This window comes from Acinonyx jubatus, chromosome B4 (genome assembly GCF_027475565.1).
Source record: "Acinonyx jubatus isolate Ajub_Pintada_27869175 chromosome B4, VMU_Ajub_asm_v1.0, whole genome shotgun sequence".
Classification (NCBI taxonomy): Eukaryota; Metazoa; Chordata; class Mammalia; order Carnivora; family Felidae; genus Acinonyx; species Acinonyx jubatus.
In genome coordinates this window covers 48,444,378-48,469,892 of record NC_069387.1, presented here as the reverse complement: position 1 = coordinate 48,469,892, position 25,515 = coordinate 48,444,378, and the positions used below count along the sequence as shown (strand labels likewise).

Below are 25,515 nucleotides of genomic sequence, written 5' to 3'. Positions count from 1 at the left end.
GAAAAGCTAAAACTCCTGAGAATGCTCTTGTTCCAGTAATTATTTTTACCTAAGAATTCCCCTAGTATAAGAACCAACATGTACAGTAATGTATATGGTAACCCAGTAAGAATCACTTGTTTCAAAATATTAATCCTCCTTGTGTAAAACATAGGTAGCTACTACAGAAATATTTTCCCCGTCTGCATTTTCCAACTCTCATTTTGTTGTTGCTCCTTCTGGAAAATTACATCTCTCTACCTCAACCCCCCTGCCCTTAGTCTCAAAGAAGAAAAGACAGCTCAATTAATAATACCATGAATTTGAACTACTAAAAATGTCTTGTCATTATGAATTATGGTACATACTTACCATACTATTTCACAGCCTGAAAAAGAATGTGTTGAACTTAATTTACTGGTAGGACAAAGCCTCAAGACAATTTACTGACCACATTCAATTCTGGTTTCTTGGAAGAAACCTCTGGATGATACCAAAACTGAGAAGTAAGGATTCAGAAGTGAAGCTACTAAAAACTAGGTGGGAATTCAATCACTCTGACCTACTGCCCATTAGGACATAGACAGGAGGCTCCATGGGAAGAATGGAATGGGAAACAGTGGGTGGAGACGAGACTATCCTATAAGCTGGACTGCTCCTAGGTAATTGGGCCTCAGGTTGCCTTTGGCTGTACATGGGCAAGGGCTTTGAGGGGACCGCTCCACGTCAGATTCTTCCGTGAACAGGATGATCTGCTACATGGGGGATAACCAGAAAATTATCTTCCTGGTCTGGTAAATTTGGTGCTAATTTAGGGCCTTGTTTCAACAACATATTTATTTATTTATATATTTTGAGAGAGACGGAGGAGAGGGCCAGCAGGGGTGGAGAGAGAGAGAGAGAGAGAGAGAGAGAGAGAGAGAGAGAGAGAGAGAGAGAGAGAGAATCCCAAGCAGGTTCCACGCTGTCAGCACAGAGCCCAATGCTGGGCTCAAACTCACAAACTGTGAGATCATGACCTGAGCCAAAGTCAAGAGTCAGATACTTAACCGACTAAGCCACCCAGGTGCCCCTCAACACCTTTTGAACACTTGCTAGTATACCAGCCTCTTTTCTAGGCAAAAAAAGATAGTATTGTTGAAGATGAAAAAGACTCAAGATAATTTCAGATAGTGTAAGGACTATGAATAAAAAAGCAAAATATAACTTGGATGTAAATTTAAAAATAAAAAAAGAAAAAGAAGAAAGAAAAAAGAAAAGCAAAATAAGTGACAACAGAAGGGATACAGGACTTGAGACCTGAATCACAAGAAAGGGTTAGCCTTGCAAATATTTAGGTTAAGAGCGGACCAAGCAGCAGATATAGCAAGCCAAGCGAAAAGGCCTTGAGATAGAAACAAAACCACCATAGCCACAGCAGTGTAAGCAAAGGAAAAATGAAAAGGTCACAAGAAGGCAGAAGTCTGATCATAATAAAAAATTGGTAAAGTGGGATGCCACTATGGATTTAAATAAGGCAGTCCCTGGTCTCTTCAAATCCTTTCCTGCCATGTTGAGGATGGATGGGATGAGGGCAGGGTGGGGTACGCAGGGGCAGAGAGGCTCCACAATAGTCAAGCGAGAAATAGAGCCTGGCCTAGGAGAGTAACAGTGGAGAGAAGAGGCAAGGTACAGGTTCAGAAGAGCCCACAGCACTTGCGTAGAGATTAGAAATGGGGATGGGAGAATGGGCTCCAGGACTTCTTTAGTTTAGGCAAATGTTAGGTAGTGCCGGTAGAGCTGGTAATGGAAATAAGCAGCTGAGTGCTGAGAGCAACCGGTTTGGTTGAAACAGTAAGATTTGCAATACTTATAAAGGTGAAGGTGCAACACTCAGGTGCTCAGGGAGGCAGGCTGGATATACAAATTTAGAAGATATCAGAAAATACTGAATGCCATATGGATGATACTTTTTGTCCCCCTTTGGAGAGGCAGAGCTAGGAAGTACAGCCCAGACCAAAGGTGAGAAAAGGAAGATTTGGCAACTATATGAGCAGTTGGAAAAGTAGAAGGAAAACCAGGAGTGTGGTTTCATAGACAGTGGGGAAAAAAAGTGTTTCAAAAACAATGAAGTAGACAACTATTGAATCTGCTGAAGGTTTAGTAAAATGAGGACAGAAAAGTGCCTAGGTTAGAACCATGACAAACACTGAAGACTTTGACAAGTGCAACTTAAATAAGATATATTCTCGAACTTTTTGCTTAAGTTAATTCTACTAGAAGATTCTACCATTACAAAGTGTGGTAGGCAGACTAATGGCCTCCAAAAGATGGCCATGCACCCCCACCCCCCACTCCAGTCCAAAAGATGTCCATGTCCAAATTCCTGGAACCTGTAAATATGACCTTACATGGCAAAAAAAGAGTTTGTAGAGGTCATTAAGGATATTGAACTGGGGAAATTATCCACAAAGGTCCAATGTAGTCACACATGTCCTTTTAAGTGAAGGACAGTGACAGGAGAGTCTGAGATTTGAAGATTACACTACTGGCATTGAAGACAGATGAAAGGATGATGACCCAAGGTCAGCGGCTTCTAGAAGCAGGAAAATGCAAGGAAACAGATGGCCCCCTGGAGTCTTCAGAAGGAATGCAACCCTGCCAACACGTGGATTTTTAGATCAGTGAGACTCATTCTGGATTTTTGACCTCCTTAACTTCAAGACAAATTTGTATTGTTTTAAGTCACAAATCTGGGGTAATTTATTACAGCATTACAGCAGCAATAGAAAATCAATACACAAAGGATACCAAACTGGTTGTTTCCACAGACTGGTCTGTATAGTCAGTATATATGACTACAAAGAAAAACAAGGTTAGCCTTAAGAATTAAAAAGTAAAGTCTCTGAAAACATGCCTTTTCTTATTAAAAACAAAAGCAGTGGGTGCCTGGCTGGCTCAGTTGGTGGAACATGACACTCTTGATCTCGGGGTTGTAGGTTTGAGCCTCACATTAGGTATAGAGATGACTTAAAATTTTTAAAAACTCTGGGGCACCTGGGTGGCTCAGTCAGTTGAGCATCTGACTTCAGCTCAGGTCATGATCTCATGGTCCATGAGTTCAGCCCTCATCGGGTTCTGTGCTGACAGCTCAGAGCCTGGAGCCTGCTTCTGATTCTGTGTCTCCCTCTCTCTCTGCCCCTCCCTGGCTCACACTTTGTCTCTCTCAAAAATAAACATTAAAAACATTTTTTAAAATAAATTTAAAAACCTCTTTAAAAATACAGAAAAACAAAATAAAACAAAAGTAGCTATCAAAAGCAACATTAATCTGGCAAAAGCTGACAACTAAAATGACTTACCTGAGTAACCAGTATGTAAAAACATGCTAAAAGCTTAAGAACTTGACACTTTATTCAACACGGTCAACCAGAAACCTGACCAACATGAATAGCCTAGTTACAAAAGAATTATAAGGCATGGTATGACAGAACTTCACGCCTGAAATCCTTCAACTTACAAACTTAGCTCGAAACAACTTTTATAGATTCCAAGCTATATGCCACCCAATGATGTGGAAGCATGTATCTGTGTTATTGTCTTTAGATTTTTCTAACCCATAAGAAGAAATCCCCTTGACTCATAAATTTCATGATTCCAATCTGACACCTATAAATCTCAACTTATTTAAGGTAAGTCGGACTCTGACTAGAGTCTAAGCAACCCACGGTACATTGATAATATTGCTGCAACTGAGTGGAGAAGCAGGCACGGAACAAGCGGTCACAAAACCACCATCCTGAGACCGTGGAGATTATCAGCGGCTCTCCCCGTGCCATGCCTCTCTTGGCCTTCAGAGGCTGTCATGGCCTACAGGGCTTTCCTCTGAATACCACAAATCCCCCCAAACGTATTCTCTGGTTGGTTATTTAAGGAAAGTTATCAAGGGTCATTCACAAGATGAATATGGAGAGAAAAAGCAATTGGCAGCGATGTTATTCATTGGTCTAAAGTATTTTCCAAATTACTGGTTTAACAGACTCCTCATATTTAAAAAAATAAGTACAAGTCTAAATCCAGTTGACCCATTTTATTATAAGGTTGGTAAAAAGGCTTTTTGAATGCCATCTGAACTTAAAGTAAAATAAACATTGCAGGTGTACAATTATCCCACGTTTATAAAATATTTGCTATCTGTATATACACATATAGGTACACAAATGCGCATTAACGCTCAGTAAATTTTAACAGATTTTGCGGGGATGGTGAGATTTTAAGTGATTTTCCTGCTTTCCGCCAATTTTGATTTACTATTTTTTTCTTATAACTAGCATATATCATTTAAATAAGTCATTATTCTGAATTTCTTTTAAAAAGCAAGTCAAGCATTTCCATCCAAAGCAGGAAGAAGGAAGGTAAATGCAAACCCAGCAAAAAACATGGAAATTTTAAAAATTTAGTACAAATAATTGAATTTCAAATTCAGGAAACAACATGTTTACTACAAATTCTTTAACCACATTGTCTTTTTGATATAGCTATGATGTAGAAAAGCTTTCTGGCAACTTCCATTTATAAACTCAAATCTCCCAAGAAACAAACATTGTTTTGTTTAGAGGCATTTTATTTAGACAACTAAAACAATTAGATGTTCAGAAGCAGTGTACAATGAAAGAGAAATCAAACCAGTTACTTTATCATGAATTCCCTCTTCTTTACAACTAAAGCAAAAGGAAAAAAAAAAGGCTTTCTGCTTTTAAGGGAAACGTCAGAAAAATAGGCCAATATATTTTTCTTCTCCATAATAACATAAACGGCTACAAGAAATCTAATTATAATAAGAGAAATTGGATGTTGGCTTGCACATACTCATTAAAAAGACAACAGGCCATCATACCACAAGAGCCTACTTCCACCTGCCTTCATGTGATACTCTTGCGTTTTCATGTACAGGTAACAAACACCAAGTTAGTTCCAGCACTGGAGCTAAGTCATATTCCCCATAATTTACTGCTCATGTTTGCCTTAAGCAGAGAGTAACTCCGGGAGGCTGATGCTTTTCTCTGCTTGCTTGTTTTAGTCCATAAGTTGTACATTATCTGCAGCATATGCCCAATGCTCAGGCCTTAACTTCAGGAGTTGAACTATAGATGGAATCTGAGTTCTCTGAAGCAATTTCTTCTGCAATGAAAAAAATAACAATGAAAAACACCCCACATTAGTCAACTTAATAAAGAAAATTTCTGTGTAAATTTCTGTGTTAACCACATTTCTGTGTAATAAAGGAATGAAAATTTTTTGGTAAGTGTGCTGGTGAGGCGAGGCAAAAGAGAACAAGGGCACAAACCATTAATGACTAGACTCATGTCACTGAAAATGCAATGAAGAAAGAGTTCATGTATTTCACCCATTACACTCTTACACTGTAACTTAACTTCCCAGGGGACCCTCTGCTGGGCTACACTTTCAGTGACTCCACCTATTGAGGAAACACTGAATTGAAGTCTTATCTTTGGAAGACCTGGCCGCCTCCTTCATTTATTCAAAATCAAACAATACTTTATGATCAGTATGCCTTCCAATCTGTAATTCTACATTTGGGAAGCAGCACTTGGGAAGTAGCATGTCCTGAATAAATGTTACAAAACAATTACAACTACCACAGCTTGTATTTTTATTTTAGCAACTGCCTCGTAAGTTAGACTCCACTATAAGAGTAACCACCTCGAATCCACACTACATCTTCATGCCTACCACTATGCTATACTTAAATATTTGTTTTATGAACATGTGTATAAAATTACATACGTATAATAAACTTTCCATTACTTAAGTATGTTCATATTTAATAAGTGTCCTTTGTCAATCAATAAAACTCATCTAACCCTTTAATTTACATCCCCCAGGACTCAACGAAAGTTCATTCATCAGTATTTACCTAGCTCCTCTTCTGTTGTCTCTGGAAAACTGATCTTTGGCTTTGCCAGCTCACCGCTATCTTCTTCTATGGAAAGAAAAGCACTTCATGATTATGTGAATAACTTCCAATAACTTCCAATATTTAAAGAAGAGTACACATTATTCTAAGCAACGAGCTACAACATAGGAACCTCTTTCTTAATAATTAAAATTCTAAAATATTATGTGTCTCCTCAAAGTTCACTATTAAGTTCATACTACAACTATTTTGGGATCAATAACTAAGTGTTTTTATTAAAAACATGTCTACCTTATTAATAAGGATCTGTGAGTAATACCATTCAGAGATTAAATACATTTACTTATAAATTCTTTATACTGCCCTCTAGCAAAATTTGAATTAGGTCCATTCCATTCACCAAATGATCAAGTGTAAAAACAAACAAAAGAACAAAAAACACAACAAAAAAATTTAACCAAACAAAATAACACAGTAGCCAATTTATAATCATGGGCTTCTCTGCTTCAACCATATTATAGAATTTAAAATCTATAGGCGACAGAAACATAGAAATAAAACTAGTGATGAAAAATGACACAAAATTATGAAGTTTAACTTGATAACTTTGTGGTCTTTTTAAAGTAAATTCTACCAACACAGGGCTTCAACTTCCAACCCCTAGATTAAGATTCACATGCTCCACCAAGTGAGCCAGCCGGGGGCCCCATAAACTTGATAACTTTGAATACAAATTCTTACCAGGAAGCACACATTTCCAAAGGCCGTATGTTTTTCCTACCACAGTCTGCCATAGTCTCAATGTTCCATCTTCAGAACCACTGGCATAAAGTTCTCCATCAGGACTAAATCTCACACAGTGAATAGGACCAAAGTGTCCTTTGTAGGATTCTGAAAAAGAGGAGAAGGGCTATTAGATAATTTAAGACTTAAATAGTGGCTAAGTATTGATACACTAAAGAAAAGACTGTCTTTTATTATTGGGAAGATGCAAAATTCTCAAGTCCAAATTCAAAGAGCTAAATCTCACTAAAAAAAAATGAAGTGATTCTGGGTCGCCTGGTTGACTCAGTTGGTTAAACGTCCAACGTCAGCTCAAGTCATGATCTCATGGTTCATAAGTCTGAGCTCTGTACTGACAGCTCGGAGCCTGGGGCCTGTTTCAGATTCTGTGTCTCCCCCTCTCTCTGCCCCTTCCCTGGTCATGCTCTGTCTCTGTCTCTCTCTCTCAAAAATAAATAAATATAATAAAAAAAAAAATGAAGGGCACCTGGGTGGCTCAGTCAGTTAAGCATCTGACTTCAGCTCAGGTCATGATCTCACGGTTTGTGAGTTCGAGCCCTGCATCAGGCTCTGTGCTGACAGAGCAGAGCCTGGAGCCTGCTTCAGATTCTGTGTGTCCCTCTCTCTCTGACCCTTCCCCACTCCCACTCTCTCTCTCCCTCTAAAATAAATTAAAAAAAACATTTTTCAAAAATCAAAGTGATTCTTCTCACAAAGTGGTACACAATGTCTACCATTTCCCGGTAAAATTACCCGCTTCGAATTTTAGCGCACATTACGGTTTCATATTATCCCTCAAAAAAAAAGAAAAAAGAAAAAAAAAATGAGGCTTCATGTGCCAATAAGGATGAAGGAAGGGAGTAAATTCTACAGAAAACAGGTCTAAAGTCTCAGTTCAATCCCAATTTCCACATCCTAAACTCACTGACTATTTACCAGGAAACCAATTCCTATTATGACTACGGAGAGCCACCAGATGGAGCTCTTTTATACACGTTGCCTCTTAATTTCCTACCAGACTATCGGGATTCTACTATTCAGTCTGTCACACAGAACATTAAGATACAAGCTCAATGCTGATCCTTAAATATTTTAATCTGTGGAATTTCACGAGAAAGTGTACAGATCAGTAGTGGCGCTGTTATGTTTAAATCATATCCTTATTTATGAACTTTTCTCATCTACTTTCTAAATGCTAATCATCTTATTAGTTTTCAAAGTCTTTATCAGACCAATGCTCCTGTTCTGTCTCCATCCATTCAACTCAAGAACCCTCATCTTCCCCCATCTCTGTCCAACCAGAGAATATCATGAGAGTATTATCACAAGAGAAAAGTTTTCATGAGAGTAGAAAGAATATGAGAGGTTTGTAATGAGAATAGCTGGGTCAAAGGTCCAGAGTTCACTAACTGTGACCTCAGATCTCAGGCAAATAATTTACTTTTTTCAAAAAGAATACATGACCAAAACATTCTGAAACCTTGGAAACTGACATTAAATAAAGATAATGAAAAAAAGAATCTTAGTTGGGGCATCTGGCTGGCTCAGTTGGTAGAGCACATGACTCACGATCTTGGGGTCATAAATTCAAGCCCCACTTTGAGTGTAGAGATTACTTTAAGAATAAAAGAATCTCTTATTTAAAAGTCATTTATACTCAAATAATAAAGAGTGAACCATAAGCAATTATATGGTCCCTTCACCAAACTTCCATTTATCCAACCCAAATCCATTAGCTTTCCCAAAGAAACAAAACATAAAGTTGTCTTTTGCTCTCGTGTATAATTCTAACAAGCTTAATATCATTGGGTGGTAAAGCAGGAGAGTTAGAAGAAATAAAGTAGCAGCTTATGGAAAAAGGGATTATAAAAACTAAACATACTAGTTCAAAAAGCAAAAACTATTTTGGAAAGGCTAAAAGTAGATACTGAGAGCAATGATTATGAAATACCTACATAAATGTAAACCTAGATCACTTCTCAGCCTTTTGGCTAAGACCAAGTGTAGTATCTGTTCTTATCAGTTTAATAAATGTAAACCTAGATAAATGATTATTAAACCAAGATAAATGTAAAGTTAGGATGTATGTTAACTTCAAATTAACTTTACATGTCCCTCCTCCTCCTTTACTAAGTACTATTATTATGAAAATGGAAGCAAAAGTCAGACTCCAAAAAAACCCCCAAATCTCCTCCAATTCAGATCCCAAAGGTATCCCTATAATAGGTCACAGCTTCCCCCCCCCCGCCCCATTCTCTACAAAGCTTAGAGATTCTTAAGCTGGCAAAACAGAGGAGCCCGGTAGACGGGCTACATACTAGCACTATACTTCACAAAGAACAAATACCCTTACAGCTGCTTAACGGAATTTTGATATAAGACTGCCTTGTTGTATCCTCAGATAAATATACTGCACTACTGTATAGAATATCAGAATACAATGAACTTAGGTTAAAAGGAAAAGGTAAAATTGAGAGTTCAGTATACTTTGTTTGTAGTTCTACAAATACTTCTACCAAAAATGGAAAAAAGTCCTTTATTTTTTCGCTTGGAAATAGCAAGCTTTAGTTAGCCATAAAATTTGCTGAGGTGTTAATTACTAAAACCTAGCATTTGACAAATGTAAACACATCATTTTAAGGGAAGAAAAAAAGGACAACTCACCTAATTCTTCTCCACTATTATAATCATACTTATAAAGTTTAAAGTCTTCACCACCTGCAACAAGAAATTCTTTCTCAGGATGAAGAGATGCAGAATTGATGGTTGCAGGAGCTTCAAAGGATTTAATTGGGTCCAAACTGGAAAATAATTTAAATAATATTTATAAACGTTGAATACTGCATAATAATACCAAAAAATAATTCAGTTTCTTTTAAACTATTCCTAATTTCTGAAACACAAGGAATAATCACATCTTCATTTAGTCAAACATAAATAGAGATGTTAAAAAAAAAAAAAACAACAAACCTGTAAATAATATTAGCAAAAAAAGTTCAGAAAGATACTATGCCCAAGCGGAGCTCATACCAGAAATACAAGGCACTTTGGGCAGCGAATGCCTTCTTGGAAATGACTGTTAGCTAATTAAAACAGCATGGCTAATCTATTTGGATTTTTACACTGAACAAAATGTAATTCTGTATCGTTTGATTTTTCCATGATAACCATGCATTATCTTTGTAAACAGAAAAAGGTTTTACAGTAAGTAATTAACATAATGGATTATTTGTACATTATTCTCAATTGCTGAAAATGTATGAGCTTCTGCAACAACAAAAAACCTTCAGTGCCATAAAAATATAAAACTGCTAAAGATGGCTCAGTTTTTAATATCAAGCTTTAAAAGAATAACCAAATTTAAAACTACAGCTACATAATAAAAATCAATGCACAACAACAGCTTCACCTGAGTATCAATGAGTTTGGACATCGGCTCTTTTCCAGTCTAATTCTAAAAGTCCTGAAAGGCTCCAACATAAAACATCAAGAGCATTCCTGCTCCGAAATGCCACCACCCTATTCCCATCATCACACACTACATACAGAAATTCAAGTTAGTCATGACTGGTGCAGGATCACTGAAGAGCAACCTTCTGCCTTGAATGGTAGAACATTCAGTAGGCCAGCAAACCTCTGCCACTGAAACAGGATCCGAGGTGCTGATCTAAGCAGGGCTATGTGCTGCCTAAATCCACAAGGGACCAATGAACACAGTCATACAAATTAATGGCTCCGGGCAATTGCATTCTATTACTACCACTTCACTGTGGGTGCATGAACTCCTTTACATTCTTAACTGCTTTTCTCCGTTTTTACTACCTCCTCTTTCCTTTTGCCCTTCAGTAAAGCTCAACTGTGCAAGCGGCCCTTCTGACAAAAGGTAAAAGACTGCTGGTTGGAGCATAATGTGGTATAATCTTTACAGAAATCATGTATGCAAAGAACTTTATTTACTTACTTACTTATCAAAGTTTTTATTTCTTTATTTTGGGAAAGAGAACAAGCAGGTAGGAGCAAAGACAGAGAAAGAGAAAGAGAATCCCAAGCAGGTTTTGTGCTGTCAGTACAGAGGCCAAATATGGGGCTTGAACTCAAACCAAGAGATTAGGACCTGAGCTGAAACTGAGTTGGACACTTAACTGACTGAGCCACCCAGCCGCCCCTACAAAGAACTTTCCTACCCTTTGAACTGCTAATTCATATAAAGAAATACTCAGGTTTCTCTTACAAGGAAATATCAGAGATGTACCATAAATCACTGCAGCGTTAAAACAGGGAAACTGACACATGATTAACACCTATTATGTAATACACCTACCAAAAATATTTTCAAACAATTTTTAATAGCTAAGAATAATTTAAAATACAAAATCTGAATTACACTCATAGGACCCTAGTAACTAAAGAAAAATGCCCACATGAACACACACATATAATGTTATAAAAGACTAAAACAGAAAATAAAACTACCATTAACATTCTGGCATCTATAGTTGAAAAACTGTGGGTAAATTTTTTTTTCTATTTCCCAAATTTACAACAGAGGTATTAACCATATTTATGGTCACAAAAAAAAAAAGGTCCGTTTTTGGAAAACATCACTAGGTCTACACAAACTTCAGAGAAAAAAAAAAAAACAAAAAACAGTTTCTCTAAAATTTTAAAGGGAAAATAAGAGAATCAAGATCACAGTGGTTTTATACAGTAATGAATGTTAATTATAGCACCAGTCTAGCAATCCTTTTAAGAAAATTATCATTTAAAAGTTGTTAAATTTTTACCAATGTCCTAAATATCTGGAAATTAATATGATTAATTCATCAATATTCCAAATTCTTAAAAAACATATTGTTAATGGTATGGAAATATTTCCTCCTATATTATGTAGTATAGGCTAAGATTTGTTTTGTAAAGAGTTAAATACCTTTCACATTTGCCTTCTAATTTTTAAGTTACCAAAAAAAAAAAAAAAAAAAGACAGAAAAGAAAAGAAAAGAAAGAAAAATTAAGGTATTTCTTGGACATACCTTACTGCACTATGAAAAGCAATAGATCGTCCATAAGTTATTACCAAGATCTCTCCCTCAGGAATATATTCCATACTGCTAACAGACATATTAAAATTTAGAGACTTCACTTCTGTCATAGTAGCATGATCCCAAAGGCTGCAAAAAAGGAAGAGGAAAACAGTGGTATTTACTCATTTAAGAAAAGTGCGTAATTCCCAATTATACCTACAGATTAATCAATGAGAGAATAATCACAATTGTGGTACAACAACCTTCATTCCAATTCACAAATTATAGATGATACAGAGAATGTTTGGGTTCCTATACAATGATAAATTACTTGGTATCTGGTTGGTGAGGTCAACTTTAACACTTACACATACCTCCCAAGCCATTTAGCAAAATTACACTGTTAAGACATATAAATCTTAATTTTGCCATTCTGGTGTCACTCTAAATAATGGTTCTTATACTCTGTATTTGTGAATATGATGACAGCTATTATATATTACTACGGGAGAAAACAATCAGCACAAAGAATTGTGTATAGAATTTCAGGACTTTCATGGACTCCCTACACCCAGCCTGTCCACTGACTCAGGTTAAGAGTAGGTGCTTATAAAGATATCAGTAGTTTTAATTAAGTGTCTTGTGGATTCTGCTCTAGGTTTACAATAGTAAACAGACAGCTCCAGAAAAATGTCATCTATGCACAGCTTAAGTTTTAAACTATTAAAGAAAAATTACTTACCGGACAGTTTTATCATCAGCTGAAAGAATCTGTTTATCCTCACTGCACCATAAAGCTTTTTTAATACCAGAAGTGTGACCACTGATTTCCTTAGGTTCTTAAGATAAAACAATTTAAAATTGTTACTATTTCATTTTCTTAACTGAGCAACATTGAAACAATATGTAAAAAGAAAAGAAAAAATAAATTTTAAGTAAGACTGCCAACTTTTCAAAGCCCAACACAATGCGAAGTTACTGTTTATAAAAGAATACATTCAGTTTTTCTGCACTGGATGGAAAACTTATTCGCATAACAAAGAACCCAAGAACTATGCTGTTATTTATCCTCACTTGGGACTGAATATATCACTCCCTCCAGGCTACTTTCTGCTTTCAAAAGCATTACCATTACTGTACCACAATGAAATAAAAGAAGCTAATCCAACATCATCACTAACACTGGGACCTTCATCCAAGTCACTGTTGGTAGTAACTAACAGGAAAAAAGAAGGAAATAGAGGCTGACAGAAGAAAAGGAGAATAAAAAGCAATGTGGCATTTCCCAAGAATATTTTTTTTTAACTTTATTTATTTTGAGAGAGAGGGAGAGAGAGAATCCCAAGCAGGCTCCACACTGTCAGTGCAGAGCCTGATGCAAGAGTTTGAACTCAGGAACCATGAGATCATGACCTGAGCCACCCATGTGCCCCTCCCAAGAATATTTCTACCCTGAGAGCAAAGCACCCAAAAAACAGGAACCTGTCTCCATTGGGAGACTTTCCCTTCAAAAGATTAAAAAACAGCAACAAAACAAAAACAAAAACAAAAACAAAAACAAAACCAAAACTACTCAGTGTTATCTTTGGACAAAAACATGCTGGAGGCAAAGCTAGTCAACACTACTTTGATTTGGGGCAAGTTACTTAATCTGTCGAAGTAAAGGTTACTTAACCCATTCATTTCTTCATCTGTATGATGGGATAACGACAGTCACTGTACCTCATAATTTGAGTATAAGGACCAAATGAGAATATTCATCTGAAGCTTCTAACCCGGTGTCTGACATACAGTAAAACTTCAGTTAATTGCTGTTATTTCTATTGCCAGTACAGTGCAAGAACCACTTTCAAAAATCAGCTTTAAGAAAGGTAAAAGATGAAAAATATCTACCAAAGGCCTGAACTACCTCGCAGAGTCAGATAGTCATGCTGATTATAAGAGGTCCAAGTACTTTGCTATGTTTTGGCTTCAAGTTATCAAAGAGAATGAAGAGAAATACTTCCAGATGCTAATGAAGAATCACCTATAAATGTAGTCTGTTTGGTCACCTTAAAAATGCTTTTAGGAAAGAGAGTATCTTGAGAATAATTACTTAATATCCAATGTAGCTTTGACTTTCACACAAACTTCGGAAGTTCACAGATTTATGAATAAATAATAAATACCCATGATACAAAATTTAAGATACCAACTTATATAAAACAAAATCTTGTTCATCATAATTTCATAGCTTTTGAAATATATATAATGTGGCTAGAAAAGCATTAAACTACTACAAAATAGACTACTACAAAATGAGTATCTGTACCAGAAAAGAAAAGGTATCTTTTACAACTTCTATGCAATAGAGAATTCATTAGGGAAATGATAAATTTTACCACCAAAAACTTTACAATGTGTATACCATAAACCTATTTATTTGAGAGACAGAGAGAGAGGAAAAGAGAGAGAGCATGCATGTATGAGCAGGGGAGAGGGGTAGAGGGAGAGAATCTCAAATAGGCTCCACACTCAGCATGGAGCCTGATGCAGGGCTTGATTCCACAACCCTGGGATCATGACCTGAGCCAAAATCTCAACTAACTGAGCCACCCAGACACCCCTATACCATAAACCTTAACTAATAAAATTTAAGGGGCACCTGGGTGCCTTAGTCTGTTAAGTTTCCTACTTTGATTCAGATCATGATTTCATGGTTTGCTGAGTTCCAGCCCCACAATGGGCTCTACTACACTGAAAGTGCAGAACCTACCTGGAATTCTCTCTCTCTCTCAAAATAAATTAACTTTTTTAAAATATGTAAAAGCAAGCAACAAATTAGAATACAATAAAGAACCTTAAAACCAATAAAAAAAGATGAACACCACAACAGATAAATTGGCAAAAAGTATGAACAGGCTATTCACCAACAAATACATTAAAATGGCACTCAATAGTTATTTAATCTCATGAATAATTTTTTTCAAGTTTACATTAATACCACAGAAACATTTTTCTTCTATTGAATTGAGAAAGATACAGTTAGTTATCAGCGTTTGCTAGAACAGGTTAACTATAGATATATTTTTTACACTTCTGTAGAACACACTTTAGTAATTCCTACCAACAGTTTCCAAGTATACCTCCTTTTTGTCCCAACAATTCTATTTCTATGTAGTTATTCTACAGAAATAATTGCGGAAATATTTGCAATTAAAAGGATGTTAAGCATAACGCTACTTATAAAAAGATTTTTTTAATGTTTTTATCTCATTTTTGAGAGCGAGAAACAGAGCACGAGCAGGGAAGGGGCAGAGAGAGAGGGAGACACAGAATCTGAAGCAGGCTCCAGGCTCCAAGCTTTCGGCACAGAGCCCGACACAGGGCTCAAACTCACAGACGGTGAGATCATGACCTGAGCCAAAGATGGATGCCCAGCCAACTGAACGGCCCAGGCACCCCAAGCATAACACTACTTATGATATTTAAAATCTGTAAGTAGCCCAAACAGGTCACATAGTAAGAGATTTTTTAATCCACTTATCCATAGGATGAAAATGATACAGTCATTAAAAACAGTGGATAGAATATTTCAAAACATGAAAAAATTGTGAATTGCAATTTTTAAAATTTTTTTAAATTCAAAAAAAAAATGTAAAAATCCTATTAATACATTCACATGGTTCAAAAATCTGAATATATGTACACACTAAGAACTCGCACCCTTCTTACCTTCTACAGATAACCACTCATTCTTACCAAAAAGTAGTAACAATGCTATGCATCTTTTTAAATATGATAAAAATTTAGCAAAATAAGATTTTAGGTTGTAAGAAAAAGATACAAGTACAATGTAGCAAATAAATGGACATTATAAAAAAGAGATTTGCATAGAAAAAAAACTTGGAAGAATATGAACCAGAAACTAAAGATATTAACAATGATTAATACTGGATTATGAATTATGTTTTCATTTTTTTCTTTGTGACTATCTTTAACTTCCAAATTTGAGCACTGAACATGACTCTTTTTTTTTTTTCAACGTTTATTTATTTTTGGGACAGAGAGAGACACAGCATGAACGGGGGAGGGGCAGAGAGAGAGGGAGGCACAGAATCGGAAACAGGCTCCAGGCTCTGAGCCATTAGCCCAGAGCCCGACGCGGGGCTCGAACTCACGGACCGCGAGATCGTGACCTGGCTGAAGTCAGACGCTTAACTGACTGCGCCACCCAGGCGCCCCTGAACATGACTCTTTTTAATCAAGAAGACTTATTTAAATTAAAACAAAATATAACACAGGTATAAATTATGCTTACCTGCTTCAGGTTTGTTCAAATCATATATGCGTAACAGTTTATCCTGTCCCCCAGTTAATAAGTAATTACTATCCTGAAAACACACACAAGGAAAATGTTAACAGATTAGCCATTTTAACAGCTATATCTTTCTGAAACTTCTTCAACAGCAACTAAAATCTAAATAAAGTTCACCGACATCAGGGGCGCCTGGGTGGCTCAGTTGGTTGAACATTTGACTTCAGCTCAGGTCACAATCTCAGGGTTCATAAAATTGAGCCCCACATCGGGCTCCGTGCTGACAGCTCAGAGCCTGGAGCGTGCTTTGGATCCTGTGTCTCCCTCTCCTCTGCCCCTCCCCTGCTCACGCTCTCTCTCAAAAATAAATAATCTTGAAATAAATAAAGTTCGCAGTCATCATAGAGAGACGTAAAACGTACCAATTCTGAGAAGATACTGTAGAACATTTATCCTTTTCGTAATTGCCTAAATTTCGTAAAACCCTTTAAGCTTCTCCAGTTCAAATGTATTATACCACCTACCACATGAATCTTCTCCATCTGCCTTGATCCTGCTCCCTCCCCACTAAGAAACACTTCTTTGGTGATCTCAACTTTATCCTCTCCCTTCTGAAAGTAGTTAGGAAACATTATTGGCACATTTTAGATATTTGTTGCTACCGACGGAGAACTCAGCCAAGAGTTCCAGGGTATCTCAGGATTAACCAAATAAATAAATAGATCTCTATAGCGTAATATGCAATTATATTATCAAATATAAGGCAATATACACCTAATATCGCCCCAAATATACAAACCAATCAAGTATACAACCGTCACTACATCCTATGGTAACAGCAATTTCACTCCCTAAAATAAATTCTATTTTCTGATACCTGCGTAAAATCCACAGTCTTGACAATGTGTTTATGAGCCAGCGTCATCAATTCATCTCCTGAGACAGCATCCCACACTTTGCTAAAAGTAAAAGAGTGAAATTAGAAGAGAAATATAATGGTAATTTTGATGATTACCAAGTAAGTTAGATACATGAAATGTTATATAAATGTATTACGTATCTCTCATTATCTTTAGTATCCCTCACTGTTAAGAGTTCATTTGATTACATATTTTAAATGATTCTAAAGAAAAATATACCTGTAGAAGCCATGTAGCGAATCTAATTTTGACAATGAAAAAGATCTACAAATTTAAGTAAATGATATCCATGAACCAACCCATCCTTACCTTTAGCCTACAGCCATAATATCCTTTTAGCAAGACTACAAAACATTGTAACCAATTTTAAGTTTCATCTTTCCAATTTGTTTCTCTAGTCACTAGTCTCACTTACGTGCAAAACAAACAAGTGAAAAACAAAAAATCCTAGAAAAAATTTGCAGAAGAATGAAAAGGCCACATAAAATTTTATATCAAGACAGTAGAGAAGAAAATATTCTCTCTTCCTCAAAGTTGACTCTTAAATTCTCAAATTCTAGTCCAATTAACTTCCCCCAAAGTATCAGCCTTTGATTATATAATGCTAAAACAGGATTTTTAATCTCTCAACTGCCTGTTTCCCTGACCCACTCCAACCCAAAATATATGTGTGGTTGTGTGTCTATACAAATATATATATGTATGTATGCACACTATAAGAGGTTCCACGGGGCGCCTGGGTGGCTCAGTTGGTTAAGCATCCAACTTCAGCTCAGGTCACGATCTTGCGGTCCATGGGTTCAAGCCCCGTGTCGGGCTCTGGGCTGATGGCTCAGAGCCTGGAGCCTGCTTCCAATTCTGTGTCTCCCTCTCTCTCTGCCCCTCCCCCGTTCATGCTCTGTCTCTCTCTGTCTCAAAAATAAATAAATGTTAAAAAAAAAAAATTAAAAAAAAAAAAGAAGTCCCCCAAATAAAAAAGCTTAGAGAAGAAAAAAACTCATTTTCTATCAGAAGTGATTATTGAAAGATAAACAAGAAAACCTTGCTTACTGGGAAAAGAACTGTTAAGAGTGAACAAACTATGTTCCATAAAGATTTTCATTTTAATGTAACTAACATTTATTTTTAAAAATAAAGGGAACCGTATACAGTGGGGGGCAGAGTGGAGGGTGTGGGGGAAGCACGGCCAAAGCAGCAGCATCCAGGGTGCCAACATATCTATAGTCTTTTCCATCCTATTTAGAAACACTACTAAAATTGAAGATGACACCTTCTGACAGTGTGTTCTAATAATCACTTCTACTAACTTTGGCATATTTCCATTATTCACAGTAACAATCCTAAAAAGGGTTTATAGCCCTAAAAATAATCTAGAATAACCTAAATGTTTTCTAATGTATTTTTCAATCACCAGACATGAAACTGATATTAACTAGCTGGCTGAGGGGCTCAAATGAAGGCAGTGAAGGATCATTAAAACAATACCTTTTCATCAGCTAATCATGCAGCATTTACTTTCTGCACAACTCATGAAGTACCTGTCATCTCCCTCAACTACGGATTCACCTTACATCCCCTGTTTCGTGCATATAATAATATTATCTATTCAATACTTTTCTTACCCTTGGAACAGACTTACCATAAGTCTCAAAAGAGGGGTTGCTTAAAGTTTAACAACAAAAAACATTAAGTTATTTTAGGTGGAAAAAACTGCCCAGCTATCTTAACATGACCAAGTCATCAAAAAGGAGATAATTCCACCTTCAATGTATTGGCAACCTTATTCAGAGAAAAATCCATCTTTCTATTGTCTTTTACAAGCGAGAAAACTGACCATACACTGTTTACCTATGGATTTCTGGGCCTAACTCCAGATCCATTTAATCACCCTCTGGAACAGAGCACAGTAACCTTCTCTACTTTAGGCACCCTCTCCAAATGATTTTAAGAGGAAAGTGGAGATGCTAAGAAGAGGATCACGGGAAGTAAAGCTTACATTAGATTCATGAATTAAAAGATATAAAGAGGATGGAGTTTCAGGAAATAGTGTACTTATCACCTGACTCAATTGCCCGAATTATCTCAAGATAGCATTCCAAACTGACCCACAGACCAGCTCTGCTGAATACATTTTTTCCACAAGAACAAAATACACCTCTAGATACACATGACATTAATGAATTTTATGAGAAACATAGGAAGGGTGAGTGCTTCCCAAAAATTATTTATACCAACTATGATTAATCAGGTAAGTGGGGGAAGCTATTCTTTAGCTGGATCAGGTTCCGTAACAGCAAGTCCCATGCAAATCATTAAAAGAGATCATACACAAGGCTCCTACTCCTCCAAGACAGACACTGAACAAGTAAAGGGTAAGACTCAACTACTATTTATTGAAGCATCTACTAGGCAACAGGCGCTGTGCTAAACTCCAAGGATGTAAATGGAGAAACATTTCTCTAATCCTCCCAAAAACCATGTGGTCTTACACCCATCTTACAGATCAAACTGGAAATACACAGCATGGCTAGCACATGAACTCAGCCCTCACCAAAGCGAATGCTTATATCTTTCCCACTCTATCATGACACCTAAAAGCCTTAAGGCGGGGGGGGGGGGGGGGGGGGGACACAAAACCAAAAGCATTTAATATTTAAATCTATTCAACCCTTTTGCACAAAACCAAATAATTTCATGGCTTTAGCCAAAGAAGTTCCAAAATTGTACATATGATTTTGGTCTAGTGGGAACGGTAGCTATCACTGCTACCTTATACATGCAACACTTACATACTCATTCAATTTTAGGCAATGTTCTAAATATTAGAAACATTTTAACTCATTTAATATTCACAACTGACATAGGAGACAAGCATTATTACTATTCTCATCTTTATAAATGACAATACTGAGAAAAAAGAGATTAAATAAATTCCCAAGGTCACAGAACTACTAAATGCCGGAAGCAGGATTCAATTACAGAATCCGGTTCATACTTTTCATGCTACTTGTAAACACAGACATTGAGACTTGAAATGTTAAGCACAAAAACAACACTGAATACCTATCCGCAGACACGTCCTCAAATGTATGATTTGGGTTATTAATGCTCTATAAGTGACCTAAATAAAGATAATTGTTCCTCTGGCAGCAAGATAAAATCCTGACTACTCTTTCCAAGACTAAGTATTTAAAGTGCCATATTTTTTCATGCCTTTTTCGCTCTCCATTTCAGAGGCGTTATCGCATGAACAGTAATTTCTATCTAGCTCTTTATCTTCCCAAGGACTGGTATTATAATTTGGTCAAATGCACAAACGAAGGCTCTTCACAGATTTTACAGAGACAGGCATCCTTCCCGACAACTTTTTGCACAAGTCTCTTAAAGATCAGAGCAAGCCCATCAAGTAGGAGGTGACAAAACATTTTGCTCACTAATTAACACTGACAGGGCCCAGAACTGAGGTTAACAAAAATGTATCCTTTCAGAATTGCAATTCAAAAGCTTGTTTAATGCTAATGTTTGCAGTGTCTACATCTTGTTCCACTTAAAACTTCATTGTATTTTTTTAATTTGAGAGAGAGAGAGAAAGAGACTGTGCAAGCTTGCGTGAGAGGGGGAGGGGCAGGAGGGTGCGAGGGAGGGAGGGTAGGAGAGTGAGAGAGAGGGAGAGAAGTAGAGAGAGAAGGGGGGGAGAGAGGGGGAGAGAGGGAGAGAGAGAGAGAGAGAGAGGGAGAGAGAGAGAATCTCAAGTAGGCTCCATGCTCCCACAACCCTAAGATCATGACCTTAGCTGAAACCAAGAGCAGACGCCCAACCGACTAAGCCAGCCAGGAGCCTCAAAACTTAATTATGTTTAAAATACCACTTTATTAACTATTCACTTATTACAGCAGACTGGGAGCTAGTTTCAACAATGACATTTTTAATATCCACATCCCAAATGTCTGAAATCTACTAGAGTTGAAAACCTCAGTTTCTACCTCTGTTATAAAATCAATGACTTTCATTCCCAATGACAATGTTCCTACTAGACTGAGCAAAAAACTCTGGAGGAGTTGAAGCGGAAAAAAAAAAAGCTAACCTCTTGGCAATCAGACACAAGTATTACAGAAGCAAAACCAAGATCTGTGATTAACCCATTCTTTACCGTCTACTTTAGAAAACTTCCTCAAGTTATTTATGCAACAAATACTAAGTACTGAACAAGCCAGGGGATATAAAAAATATAAGACATGACCCCTGACTTTAAGAAGCAACAACACATAGATTATGTGCTATAAAAGTGCCAGAAGTTTTAATACTGGGAACAGTGTGAGCCCAAGAAGGAATGAATGGGCACTTTCACCTGATTGCACTCCAGAAGTCTTCTGAGAATCACTTTTACCAAATTAAATAAAAAAAGGTGAATGGGAAGGACATGTTACAAGTATGCATGCTCACATCTACAGTAACATTTGACCTGAAGCTGTTGACATTACAGGATTTATATAAAATCAACAGCGCCTTATTTTATCAGGATTACAGACAATAACAAGGCACAGCACAAAGCCTTGTAACAGTTACGCATAAAGACGTAATAGAAATCTATTCATTGAAGTACAGACAAAAGTTCAGGCTGACATTTATAACTTTTGTTACTGCTCTCACCATCTCAAATTTAATCCCGGATAAGCACTATTATCTCCCTCACCTTGTTTTAAAAACTAATTTAATTTTACATACAGAATTCATTCTGTGGCATAGAAATCTACACGTTTCAACAAAGGCATAGTCACATATCTACTACTACAATGTCTTTATTTTTTACAAATACTCCTAACATAAAATTATGAGACAGGAAGGAAGGAAGGAAGTAAGGAAGGAAGGAAGGAAGGAAGGAGACTACTTTTACTCTCCAGAGTTGAGTGTAACAAAGTCTACTACCATACAATTGCTCTTGACATTGCCTTCATCAGTTTACACATTTAAGTGTCTGTTAGGTCATAAACACAATCAGAAACTAGAATACCAAGACTATATAAAAAAATGAAAGTGCCCAGAAGGGGAAAGTGGGTCTTTACAAGTCACTCAAACATATGCAAAGGCCAAAACCAAAATAGGTAAGATGTATTTTGGCGACAGTAAGTTTAGTGTAACTAGACCACAAGGCATATGGTATGCAGTGCCAGAGAGGTAGATAAACCAAGATGAGGCCAAAGTGTAAGCTGGCAACAACTGAAATTTAACCTTTAGGCCAGTGGTTCTAAGGCTGGACATCAGAACCACTTAGTAGAACTTTAAGGAAAAAAAAAAAACAACAAAAAACTGATGTTGGGGGATGTGGGGGCCCCATCTCCAGATCAATTAAATCAGAATTTCCCAGACACATACATCTGAATAATTTAAAGTTCCCTTGGGTACATGCAAGGTCACAAACCACCGAAACTGCAGAGGGAAGAAGGAAGATCATTAGAGAAGTGACATGATGAAATCTGTTTTTAGGAATATTATGGAAGATAAAAAGAAAGGAAAATTACTAGTGGTAGGGGCATAAAAACATCATAGCCAGGAGATATGCTGCTATAGAATCAACAATGATGAGGAGCTCCTGGGTGGCTCAGTCAGTTAAGCAGCCAACTTCAGCTCAGGTCATGATCTCCCGGTCCGTGAGTTTGAGCCCAACGTCGGGCTCTGTGCTGACAGCTCAGAGCCTGGAGCCTGTTTCAGATTCTATGTCTCCCTCTCTCTGACCCTCCCCCATTCATGCTCTGTCTCTCTCTGTCTCAAAAATAAATAAACGTTAAAAAAAAAAAAATTAAAAAAAAAAACGATGATAATGTGGATGTAAGGAAGAAATCAAGAATGATTTAAATTTCAACCTTGAAAAACTTAGAATATAAAAAGCAATGGAGTTTGGAAGTTTTAAATATGTGTAAAGCCAGTTAACAAAAACAGAGAATGAGATGGGGCTAAAAATCCAGGCCATCAGCACTAGGAAGCCACAGAAGTCTGCAATATCACTCAGAAAGCACATGTAGTGCAGCATTTGTAAGCATGAGCCCCCAAGACTCGTTATCTAAAGTGCTTGTTAACAATGCAGGTTCCTGGGTCCTAATCCAGACATAGACAATAAGTCATTTAAAGTCTCTGAAAATTGGTGAGAACCACTGAAGAAAAAGAAGCAGAAAGGACTAGAGGTTTAGTGAGATCAAACATCATGTGCTCTATCTGATAGGCACTGAGTCAGAGTTTTATGAATAACTGAGGCTGAAGTTTTGAGTACTTCCATTAACACAATCCACGGAGATCTCCAAAACTGGCTGTTTCGGCTATACTTACGCAGTGAAATCCGCAGCTGCTGTAGCTGCTTTGGTGGCATCCTTATTCAATGTGGCACCCCAAACAGCACCCTTATGACCCAAAAATGTTCCAATCCAGTCTCCTGTATCTCCCTGACGTAGCATAGGCTTCCCGTCTAAAATACATTTAAAAAGGCATGTTATTTCGAAGTTCAGATTACTTAAAATCTAAGACTCGAACATAAAGTAATTGTGTTCAATAACAAAGTGGAACACTGCTTTTATTAACTATTCTCATTCACTGAGGTCACTATGAAACGTCCAGAACTAAATTAACTGAAGAGCTGAGCCAGACATGCTCACTGAAGCGTCTGTAATTCGGTAGGAAGAATACTGATCTATGTCAAAATAATGCAGATTTCAGTCTTATTTTGGAGAAACGTCTTAACCTAAATCTCAGTTTCCAACTGAAGAACGGGACTAATACCACAAAGGAATGTCCAATGAAATAATAACAGGAATGACAAGTCTCTGTAAAATAACGAAAGGTATTACTTAGCCTGGCCTAGTTTCTTCATGCCCCAAATCCTTGAAAGATTATTTACAGTATTTGATGGCCGGGGCGCCTACGCAAGCGTACAGTCCGGATGCTCCAGAAATAGCAATAAAAGTAAAATGAGAGGCCTAGACGGGGGGAGGGCAATACTTGGCCTCACCAGAAGATCAGAAAAGCCTCTCTTGGCTCCAACTACGAATCCCTATTTTCCCCATCAGACCATGTTGGCCTCAATCTCAAAGGCTGAGATCACCCTTCGGCACTGGGGAATACCTTTGGAGCCAGTCCTAGCCGTCAGGGATCTGGATCCAGGGGCCCTGCTCACCTTTGCAAGCGCTGATTAAGAAATAGCCATAGGGCGTGATGCCACTGAAGGCCAAATCAACCACAGGCCGCGTGTGGCCCGAGCAGGTGAGCGGAGTCTGCCTCATTGCCATGGCGGCGGCGAACCGAGCGATCCGGCTGCGGAGCCGAGGGTCGTCTGCTCTTTTCTTTCCTCTGCCGCAGAGCCTCTGGCTCAAGGCCCCCGCCCTGACACTGGGGACTGGGGATGGGCCGAGAAACAGGAAAAAGAGGCCAATCGGGTAGCAGCGAGGTCAGGAAAGGGTTTGGGGATGGGCCAGGGTGTCTGCGACGGGCGACCGACAGCGGCCAGGGAGGGAAAGGGAGGGAGGGAGGAAAGTAGGGGAGGGGGAAAACCGGAGAACCCGCGGCCAAGACCCGCACGGTCCACACCGGTACCGGCAGGAAGTGACGATACCAATGACGTCAAGCGTCCGTCGGAAGTGACGATCTAGCAAGAAGGCAAGTTTGCCCGGTGAAGAGCTAATAGAACAGCAGTGCGCAGGCGCTAGATCAGCACACGTTGGCCACATGACCCTGGTCTCGCACCGGCCACGTACGGCGCCTAGAGAAGCTCTAGACTTTGCCTTGGCGTCTCCAGTTCCCAGATTTGACCAGCCGAAACCGGTCTTGTCCCTGGGCGGAGTTTGCTGAGTGCGAAAGCTGTGCCTGCCCTTCTCGGAGCCTGGACCTGGCGGCCCTTGTGGATTATGCGCCAAGCAATCCAACTGGCTGACCGTGCTTGTTATCTGAACAGAAAAACAGAGTTGTTCCCAGCAGCGCCCCAAACCAGCAAACTTCGTCTAGGAATTTTTTTTTTTTTTTTCAGTTCTTACTAAACAACTACATAGGCAGCTCCTCTGGGATTGTCTACAAGTAAGGCCCTTAAGAAACGTGGTTTCTCCAGGCACTCATAAAAATTCCAGTAGTGTTAGCGATTTAGATATGAGTGTTATGTGGTTTTAAATACAATTAAATTTATATTACTTTCTCTTTTGAGGACGTTGAGGGACACTAGTGCAATGGTCCCCAAACTTTGATGAAATACTCAAGTCAGTAAAATTTGAATCTGCACTCCCATTAGGGAGATGATGTGCGTATTACATACATGTACATTACAATTAGGCAAAAACGTAAATACCAGAAGAATCTAAAAACTATAAATAGAAACTCGGGTATTATTTTCCTACAGGCAGCCCACTTCGGGCAGGGGTATTGCTGCTCTGTAAAACAATCAGAACTGTTGATACAAAACTTTTGTAAGCAAGAAAGGTCCTTCCTGGAGCAAGTTTCTTTCCTTTTAATATAGACTGTAAAGGGAAGACAGATTTTTGTCGCTCTTTCAGTACTTTATCCCCAAGACCATAATATTTTAGCACATACCAATAAATCAGCACAAATGACTGAATGTTTCCTTCT

The 25,515-nt window shown here is 37.8% G+C and overlaps 1 protein-coding gene and 1 pseudogene across 2 annotated transcripts; one reads left to right on the top strand and one right to left on the bottom strand.

Annotated features, from left to right (window-relative positions):
- Positions 1-4,033: 4,033 nt before the first annotated feature.
- On the bottom strand, positions 4,034-24,520 carry STRAP (serine/threonine kinase receptor associated protein). 2 transcript variants are annotated; one of them, XM_015061752.3, is made up of 10 exons: positions 24,080-24,520; positions 23,239-23,374; positions 16,875-16,956; positions 16,001-16,073; positions 12,443-12,539; positions 11,710-11,847; positions 9,344-9,480; positions 6,638-6,787; positions 5,897-5,959; positions 4,034-5,139 (listed from the first exon to the last, which is right to left on the bottom strand). In XM_015061752.3, exons 1-10 carry the CDS (start codon positions 24,189-24,191, stop codon positions 5,078-5,080), a joined length of 1,050 nt encoding a protein of 349 aa, XP_014917238.2. In that variant the 5' UTR covers positions 24,192-24,520; the 3' UTR covers positions 4,034-5,077. The 2 variants fall into 2 exon arrangements, with proteins under 2 accessions (XP_014917238.2, XP_014917237.2); XM_015061751.3 differs by having other exon boundaries at positions 5,897-5,962; positions 24,080-24,519.
- Positions 8,651-8,776, top strand: LOC113593103 (uncharacterized; annotated as a pseudogene).
- Positions 24,521-25,515: the final 995 nt, after the last annotated feature.